This window comes from Porites lutea, chromosome 2 (genome assembly GCF_958299795.1).
Source record: "Porites lutea chromosome 2, jaPorLute2.1, whole genome shotgun sequence".
Classification (NCBI taxonomy): Eukaryota; Metazoa; Cnidaria; class Anthozoa; order Scleractinia; family Poritidae; genus Porites; species Porites lutea.
The window spans coordinates 28,152,131-28,162,130 of record NC_133202.1 but is presented as its reverse complement, the minus strand read 5'-3'; the positions used below and the strand labels follow the sequence as shown (position 1 = coordinate 28,162,130).

The 10,000-nt window shown below is 38.6% G+C and overlaps 1 protein-coding gene across 1 annotated transcript; it reads right to left on the bottom strand.

The window, feature by feature from the left end:
- Positions 1 to 6,586: 6,586 nt before the first annotated feature.
- On the bottom strand, positions 6,587 to 7,624 carry LOC140925974 (adenosine receptor A2a-like). Its single transcript, XM_073375791.1, has one exon. The coding sequence runs from the start codon at positions 7,622 to 7,624 to the stop codon at positions 6,587 to 6,589; it is 1,038 nt and encodes a 345-aa protein (XP_073231892.1).
- Positions 7,625 to 10,000: the final 2,376 nt, after the last annotated feature.

The window sequence follows — 10,000 nt, the reverse complement described above, 5'->3', positions numbered from 1 at the left end:
TTTTAAACGCCATATTTTGTATTTTTGTCCACGTATTGTGGAGAAAATTCGAAGTCATTGAGGAGAACCGCACGAAGCCATGTTCGTTGTTGTCAGTGTTCCCACAAACGGATCAAATGTGGCCTTTAATGTGGTCATCTGGCTTTCATTTCTGTCTATTAAGGTTCTCCAGTCAACGATCTACGTTTGACGGATATTTTTTAAACGATAAATATGTAAAGAGAGGTAAAAAGGGTTTCCTCGATACAGCCGTTGATTACTAATGGGACGCAGCGGCGAGTGAAGCTGATCTGCAACATGACTTCCGATTGTCTGCAACAATATAATTTATCGAGTGCCTGGAACCAAAAGGAGAAAACCCAGCAATCTTTGTTGTACAGGAAGTCGTATGAGGTTTGAGGAAACAATCCATCGAACATGAAACGTTTTAACAGGCATTTATGACTCCGATCAGTAGTTGAATGTATAGCAGAAAGTACTGACAACAGGCCGCGCGATCTTTACTGATGTAGTTCACTGGGAATGTTCCTTGTATCTTTTCAGTGTATGAGCGTAGATGTTTAAGAATTGAACTTTTAAAAATAAATTGTTCCCTGAATGTTCCATGTAACATCTGGTTTCTTTATGTGTTGAATCGATAAAGTTTTTTTTGCGGAACAACCGACGCAACGACTTGGAAGGAATTTGTTCATCTGCTAATAAGCCATAGGCCATTTTAGCGGAGCTCCACGCGCGCGCACGTGGACGGAGCCCCATAGCTAAGGAAATGTGGTAATCTACCCATCCGAGAAAATTTGGTAATCACGTGACCGTACGACCGTCCGTCCGCACCACAGGGAAACCAATGTTTACTCTCACACTTTCTAGCTAGTTTGGGAGCCCAATAGAAAACTAATTGCACATCAATGTTGTGATCAATTGACAGCTGTCAAAACAGGATATCCGCTGACCAGTATCACCTGACCGTACCGCGGGCTCAAGTGTCGACCCATCGAGGTCGAGTACTTTTTTGAAGTTATCCGCTGACACATTACCAGTTTCAAATGATCGCAGGCTCAAGTCTAGTTTTTCCAATGATTCATTTGAAATATGTTGTGTTTTTGTCACTATGGCCCCGCACTGTCAAGATTTTGATTTCAAACTGACCTCGGACGCGAAAATTCAACCACCTTTTTAAAAATAAAGGCGGGGAAGACTTTTCTTACCATGGTCACACGTTGGTCACTCTCTACGTCCAATTTTTGTACTCTGATTGGTCAAAATTTGACAGGTGAGTTCATGCGGAAAATTTATGCAGCATCTTGAAAGTTGTTTACTTTGACAGCAAAAGCTGACAGAGTTTTGTGTCAAATTGTGATGTTTTTAACTGTCTTTTTCCACCGGATGTACAAAATGAAATACAGCTGCTATCAAGAGTCTTCTGTTATCCATGGCTTGTTTGTTTATAGGGTTTTTGGTTGAGAAATGCGTCGCTTGTCAAAATTGGGTAATCCGATTTCGGATGGTATCGTTTTCGTCTTTCACTTTGCTCAATGTGTAAGAGGGTTTAAAAGTCTCAAGCAACTATGGCCTTCCTTGATATCTTTTAGGAACTGAATCTCGAATGGTAAGCCTGAGTAATTATTGTATTTAATGTTTGTTTTTGTTATATCTAATTTCATGAAGTCGAGCACAGTTTATGCGGCAAGTTTTTGCACGTTTGTTGACATTTGAGTCAATGATCTGATCTAGTATCAGGTTTGATATAAGCTTACAGAACTTTAAAAGGCCTTCAGATATATTTTCTCACGGCAAATAAAAAAAACGTTTCGAAGAATATTTAGTTATAAATTTGGCTGTAGAAAGAAAGCTTTGAGTGATTTTCTTGTTTCGAGGAGTTCATCTTTGAAAAAAAACAAGCACCGGGAGGCCGGTTGAAAGTAAAACAAAATAAACTTAAGCTTAAGCTTTAAGCTTGAAGACTCAGGATTTTTAGAGACACTTTAATACTTGTCTTCGTGAATGAAAATTGTTGTCTCTGTAAATGTTTTACCGAATTATATTTCTTTTATTGATTGTTAGTAGTCTCTCTTGCAACTTTAATCGCTTGTCCGTGGTGTTTGTTTTCATCGTTCATGAACATCGCAGGAGTACTTAGAAATGTCGCGCGTATCAAACGCTTTATAAGATTACACATCGTTATAACTGGAACCATTAAAGGTCAAATGAACCAAAATTTCGACCTTTTTTGTTTTAGTTCAATTCTAGTGAAATGTCTTTAATATGAACCAAATAAACATACTATGAAGATTCAGCTCAATTGAAGCAAGCATCTCCGAGATATTTGCTATTAAATATTGCTATTTTTTGGCCCTTATCTTCGTAGAGCGGTCGGAAAAATTGTCGGAAAAAACAGCTTGTGACGTCAATGTTGGTCAGGTGAAAAAAAGCGGGAAATTTCAAACAGAGTTTTTCGAGTCGACTTGGCGCAGAAGTGGCTTGTGCGGCCATAAACCTGGAAAGAACAGGCAATTTGTCTTCAAAAGTTGCAAGCTGGGGTTATAACCTTCTTATTAGTTAATTTTCTCGAAGAATACATCATAGTAAAACGGACTTTAACGACATTTACTAATTTCCTTGAGTTGTACTGGACATGTGCGTGCGTAAGTCCGATTTTTTTCAAGATGCATTCACAAAATGTGTTCATATAAGGAAGTTCCTGGATATATAAGGTCCGAAGCTCCACCGTGGACACAAAAACAAAATATCTTTGTACTATAATCTGCCCAAAGAAATTCAAGTTTGCCCCCAATGTGTTTGAAGTCACTGAACTTTGTCGCACTCGAGCTGATATTTTAAAACCTACGCTCGATCGGACACTCCATGGACACTTCTAGCTTCGCAGATCACTAAAATATAAACAAAATCCTCAATGCAGAAGTTTTGGCGTTTATATGTGGGCAGAAAAAGAGTTAATCATTATGATAATCATTATCTAGTAAAACTTCCCCAAGACCGGTTTCAAAGCAACCATAGTTTTTTAAACTTGATCGCTTCGCGCAGATTAATTTTGCTTTCTGTTGTCAAGTTGAACATGCATAACTCCTGTCAAAAACCTACGCGTAAGTAATATTTCCTTCAAACAAAGTTAAAGTTACATTATTGCAAAAACTTCTTTCCAATTATGTATAAGATTTAATTACCGATTGAGGTCACTTTAAGGACCATAGACGCCACTTTAAGCTGGCAAAGAGATGCGACAAGCAAAGAACAATTCCATCATGCATAAAATTCAGCTTCAGTGATCTAAAAAAAACTTCAACAAGGTTGCAAAACAACAAATTTTCATTAAAAAACATAAGGCTTAAGGCTCTTATACCTGGCAAAGAAGAAGTGAATTTTCTGTACGGAAACAACCTACCTAAAGATCTTAAAAGCAAAAGATCAGTTGCAAGCTTCGCAGCCAAGCCATGATTCCGACTACTTAGCTAGATTAATTAGTACTTTTAATAACTAGTCCATGCGAGGGTCTTCATTCAAGTAAATTAAACTCAGCAAACTGAATCATTAGAAAATACAGAAAACTGCACATAAGGATTTGTTTTGCTCGCTTCAGTCAAATCCACCTCCAGCAATTGTTTACAGGCACTGAAGAGTCAATTGTTTTGGAGTCAATGCCGACAGTTGTCGTTCTCCGCTAATTCACAGCGAGTGAAAGGAAAATTTGGGTACAGAAAGATAACAAAACTTTGTAATTAAAACTGAAAAAACTAAAGGAAAAAAACTACCACTATTATTACTTGAGCAACAGAAAAATGGTCGAAGTAGTCTTTTCTTCTCGAGTACGCTTACCGGCCTTCTAAAGTTCCGAGGAAGTTTTAAGCGCTCAAGTTTGTTCACTCGCAAGCGTTAGCATTACGGTTCTTTGACATAAGACAAGGATAAAGCTGGTTCTGCAAAGGTAAATAAATCTGGGCGTGTAAAAAAACTAAACGTAACTACTAATAACAGAATACAAGCAGGTTTTAATTCAGTCCCGCGAAAGAAGGCGAAGCACTGGACACAAAACCAATTCACAAATCGAATACACAATTATCAGAAAAGTACAAACCTCTTTGGAAATGTTCAAAACGTTTTATTCCTCCTCAGACTGACGGATGATCTGTTTTTACTCTAACATTGGTTGTTCTGAATCCAAAGTAATTTTCAAGTGACGAGAAAACAACAACAACAGCAAAAACAAAAAAAAAAAAGCCTTTACAAGGAGCAAACGTTCGCACCTCGTGTATTTCATTCAGTCTCAGTCAGAACTCTCACAGAACACGACGCAGGCGATAAGGGATGCGCAGAAGCTTGCGCAGAACGTTTTTCCGCCCTGAAAGACCAACATTGACGTCACGTAGTCTCCAGTCTATCACGCGGCCATTTCAGAAACGTTTTCGTGAAGTCTTCGGAAATGCTCGGATTTTGATCTTTTATCTTTCTATAAAGGCTTGGGAAGAAAAATCTTTACCCAAACCTCACTTAGGATGGTTCTTTTCAGTGTTTGGTGAAGGTAAAGCGACAAAAGAAAACATGTCAATTTTTTGGCTCATTTGACCTTTAAATAACAAAAAATAATGATAAAAAATTCGTTATTATGGTGAAGCGTACCTCCATTAAAGTTCATTCAAACACTCGATCACACTGACAGCTCGCACTAAAAATGAGAACCGGCTGGCCGTATGGGTGATTTTAGAAATTTTTTGAACGGTTTCGCTAAAAGCCCACGATTCTTCGTTCTGAATATTGAAAAATTGGCAAATGTCGTATTCTGTCCGAGGTCTGTATGATAAAAAGTACTGTTTCACCTCAGATGTGATGTATAAAAAGTATAAAAAGCTGGTTTACACACCCTCAGATTTGTTGGCAAGAATATGTAAAGTAAACCTGTCGAACGCAAAAAAATGCGGCCTGATTTGTTTTCCAAGAATTTGTTTTCGAGGCCTAATCTACTGTGATCAAGAACCATTATGGGTCTTGAATGTGATAGAAGATGTTTGCTATTTTTTGGGTGTACATATATTTAGGCTATCAACTCGATGTAAGATGTTTCACTCTAAAATAACTTATCCTTTCCCTCAAAAGTCACATGAATGTGCCCTTAAGTTAACTGATTTGTGGATTACAAGTTTATTGTTTGATTTAAAATATAAATTTATTAATGGGAGCTTCGCTTTTAGCCCTGGCTAAATCTATATATTACAGTTATGGATGGAAGCGAAGCTGGAGTTGACCTTGTTTTGACACAAACCTTCCTGCTTTATTATGTAAATCAAGTTATTCTTATGCTAACTAGTATTTTTCAAGGACAATTTCCATAACAAAGCAAAGAAGGTTTGTATCAAAACAAGGTCACCGTCAGCCTCACATTCACTCGAAGGCTAGGGAGCTAAGTCCACAACTGTAAAATGGTCTATTGAAATTTATGCAGTAGTGATGGGCTCTTGTTTATGCCTTTTTTTGCGTTGTTCTTTTAGAATAATCTTTATACTTATACGTTATGTGGCTACTATTGCAATGAAAGCGTTTTATGATGAAGCGCTAAGAATTACTTTCAAACACTGCTACGATTTTCAGCTGGTATCAATCGACTGAGCTACAGTGTTCATGCAAAGTATTCATCGCGCTAGCCGACCGCATGGCATAGCTTATTTTATTATAGTACGCATTTAGCTGGCATTTTAAGCAAAACGTTTGCCTCATTCGATACTGTGTTTTGATCACCGGTCAGGAGCTATTTGCAGGCATTTCTAAGTTTATATAGAGCAAACAGGGAGATCAGTAAGGTTTGTTTACAAATTATTTTTGTTTGCGGATCGGAGACTGCTTTTCCAGCGTGGGTACGTAAAAATACACGTAGGTAAATGTTTGTTTCAAAGCAGGACAGGATTGTTAATCATATTCTTATCAGCTGCAACATTTATCTGAGGAATACCAGAGAAAAAATATGAATTATGGGGATATATAAAATCGAACAAAAACTTCCGGAGGACTCCCGCTTCGCGAACAATGTAGATTTCCTCGCGTGCATCTTACTCGCTTCCGATTGGTTCAAAGACAATCAGCTACTGTCACAGCTCACACATGCGCACTATCGTGACACAGTCCCTTTAACCTTGAAATTTTGTTTATAAAAACCGGGATGAATTTCAGCGGGATTTTCGAGTAAAAGCATATTATTTTAGACCCGGGATAAACTTAGGACAACTTTTGCTGGGTACGTGCTGCTTGCTCCTCAGAACCTCTAGTCCCTTATAGTTTATTTTGTGGCAAACTATGGACTCATCTTAGTCAGTTTTGGATAAATTGGATAAATGTAAATTTCGTATGGATATAATAAAAGCTGATCATGCATGTGTTAAATGTAAAAACAAAGGCATTAAAGATGCCGCAGCAGTTTTTTTTCTTCCCATTTTTCTTCCCAAAATACCTATTGCCAGAACTTGCTCCTAAAGTCTGGAAAATGTTCGACCCCATTCGAGTAATTTTTTTTCTGGTGGCAAATTCTCCATTTAAAACACCAGGCTCTTTAATCCCAGCTTCCAACCGCGCACAGCCTCGCGTTTTAAGAGCACTTCAGCAGTTTGCGAAAAGCGGTTCTGAATTTTTCATTTCTCCACCCGTAGATAAGAGGATTACAGATGGTGTTTAAGCCTGTTGCTAAGTCAAAAACAATGAACTTAATTAACTTTCTCTTTGGGTGGCAACGTTCGGGAAGTTCGCCGAAAAAGCGAAGGCCTGTCACGATTATCAGTGGGACGATACTGAGAAGGCAGACGGCTACAACAATAGCAAGAGTACTGGCGCCTTTTATTTCGTGCTTGATGGCGGTAGCCATTCCTGGAATGTTGTTTTGTCCCCTTATATTTTTCCTTTGTTTGTAGGAGACGATAAAGATGTAGCCATATGAGCAAAAAATGATTACCAAGGGGATGACTAGCAAAAACATTAAAAGAAAGATGAGAAGCCTTTTCATTAACGGAGTAAGATCGTGATCCAAAGGATCTTCAGGGTTTTTACAGTGTGGATCCATCGCTTGGCGAAACCGTTCAATGTCTCTACTGTTTGCTACAAGTGTCGTTGCAAAAGTTATCGTAACGGTCGCAGCAAAAAACCACATCGCCAAGGCAACGATCAGTGCTCGAGGATTGGTCACTATGGTGTGGTATCTTAAGGCGAACTTCACGGCGATTAAACGTTCTACGCTTATCAACGCGAGGTGAAGAATTATGACGGAGATGAGAAAGAAGCTGGATGTTGAGGTTATTTTTCCAAGAGGACCGGAGCTACACTCAGCATCAGAGCCGTTTAACAGTCTAAGACTCATTTGGACGATGCCGAAAATCAAAGGAATCGCCAGTAAACCGTCAGCGCTTGACAAACTTACCAGAATAACGTTAGAAGCAGTTCGAAGACTATGAAATTTGTGAAACGCTCTAATCACAAGATAGCTACCGAAGACGGCGGCGACAGTGAAGATGAGATGAATGGTCATAACCGAAATTATAATTACTGTTTCCTTTGCCAGGCTGAGGTTTTGAGCAGGGCAATACGTTTCGTTTAGCCCGTATTTAACCTGGTTACAAGACAAATTGCTGGCCATGATGTGTTTTCAGACTTCAATGCGGGTTAAAGTTAATGATAGCAACATGACCAGCAGATCGTAGAATGTGGTTTTCCTCTCTAAATTATGCTCAGCTGACTTTTATTTGAATCGTAACAGGGTTAAGAACTGTCAGCTGTATGCAAAAGGTCAGAATCAACACGCGGCCCACAAAATCCACACAACAACAAAATGACAACTATTCTTCTATTCGTAGTTCTACCAGTTAGTAGTTAGTTCGATACACTCTTTTTTATTTTTTCCCGCTTGCTTGCACGCTGCCTCTCAACTACGCGGACTCCTTTTTAACACAGACGCATACGCGCAGACAAAACCAACTGGCCGGACTAATTCTGATTGGTTTGCGCATAACACAAGATCGTGTAATTGCTGTTATCGGACAAGGTTTGCTTCACTGTTTGACATGTTAATCAAAAGGATAAGAAGAAAACGACTTTCTTAAAAGCATTGAGAGTTCGAAGTAGCCAACTTTTGCCATACACTACCTTTTTACTCTCACGAGAATTAAATTTCGCTATTTTCGGGATTTGGGAAAAATCGCGAAATTTAATACCAGACATACACATACGCATAAAATAACGAAATTCAAGATGTTGCTTTATTAGTTTCCCAACAAGTTTATCAGAGTGTAGATCAGTTTACTATGTAACCATTTGTGGGTACTTACAGTCAAAAACTATTCATCACTTTCAAAAAACACGCGCGAAATTTTTACCTCCGTTGTGCACACTATCAACAAGAAAACTTGATGCAGGGCGTTCGTTTGGTCAATAAAGGTTGGGCTGAGATCATGCCCTCTCCCTATTATCCCTTTATGTCTCTCACGCCCTTGGAAAAAAAAAAAAAAAACCGCCTGATCGCAGGTTAAATAAAGGTGGGAACAACTAGCAAAAATAGAAACAAAGGAACATCTACCAAGAGCACGAAAAAGAAAGTCGAAAGTCCCCATAATTAACGGGCCCGGTAAGCTGTCTCCGTTTACATTAAAGATTGAGGTTTCAATAGTTTTGCATCTAACATAATAAAACAATCAGTTAATGAAACAAAATGCAGTAGTTTGCAAGCCAGGACAGGCGCTCCTATTCTTTATATTTCGGTTTGAATATTTGATTTCGGGCCCGAAAAGTTTTCGGGACTTTCGAGAAACGGGCCTCTGGACCCCTGGGGAAGTCTCTCCAAACTAGAGGTAATGTTTTAATTTGCTAATGAAGGTGTCTATTTTGCTAATTTTTTTTTTCGGTATTTTAAAAATTTTATAACTTTTGCTGATATCCATAAAACCTATACTGCAATAAAATCCAGCTCCGGATCGAAAAGTTAAGAGGACCTTCGAGTAACAGATCTTGCTCGTGTTAATATAACGGCGTTATGAGTTCGCCTGGCTGCAAACTGCGGCCCACTTCTTAACTTATGTAGCTTTTATCAAGAACGAGAAGTCCAAAGACTACTGCAAAGCTGGTTCAGAACAACGGGTATTGTTTTGTCATAAAAATATTTCGGCTGGCCATACCAGCCTTCAGGTTTACAGATGTTACTGTTACAGATGTTACTTTTTATCAACCATTCACGTTTTGGCGCCCTCCAAAGTTCATTTAATTCCTCGAATCTCAAATATGTATCGATGGTAAGTGTAAACTCGCTAGATATAACAAGGATCATGTAAATTGTCATACGCTCTGAAAGCATCAATCGTAGCTCACACTCGCAAATTATACTGACGAGGTGCCTGCATGGTTTGCATTCCTTCGAGAAGTGCGCCACTATCTTGTTCGAGTTTGTCTATGACAACTTGACTTTTAGAAAACGAGGACAAGTAGTCTTTTTGTTTTAGAAGAAACCAACTAGCAAACTAACTTTCATTCTATACCAGGTTTTGATGAAAATTTGTAAAAAAAGAAGCCTTTTAAGACCTTTTAATTTATACACATCTTGAATTTACAAAACGTTGAGAAAAAGAACAAGAAAAATCAGGTTCAACTCATCGCAAAAATTAGTTCTTGTAAAATATAATACAAAACACGCCCATTCGCAAAAAACAAAGTGCCACAGGGCGTAGACATGCGATTAATAAACGAGGAAGGCTCTGTTTGTTCAGCATATTGCAATAAGAGGACGTTTTTAGTCATGGAAAGCAGTTATTTTTGGTAAAGATAAGAGCTGGATACAAAATGTGAAGCGGAGCTCTCGCGCGAGAAGCGCACGCAGCGGAGCACCATGGGTAAGAAAATGTGGCAATCACGTGACCGTACGTCCAATGTAACAATAACAGTCATACCAATGTAAAATAACTCAATCAACAGTTATGGCAACCCAAATGCAACTCAAGGCTATTTTGGCGGGAAATCGCATAGCCAC

What these genes read in the sequence shown, in the direction of transcription:
- LOC140925974 (XM_073375791.1), bottom strand. Translation starts at nt 7,624, where the DNA reads ATGGCCAGCAATTTGTCTTGTAACCAGGTTAAATACGGGCTAAACGAA.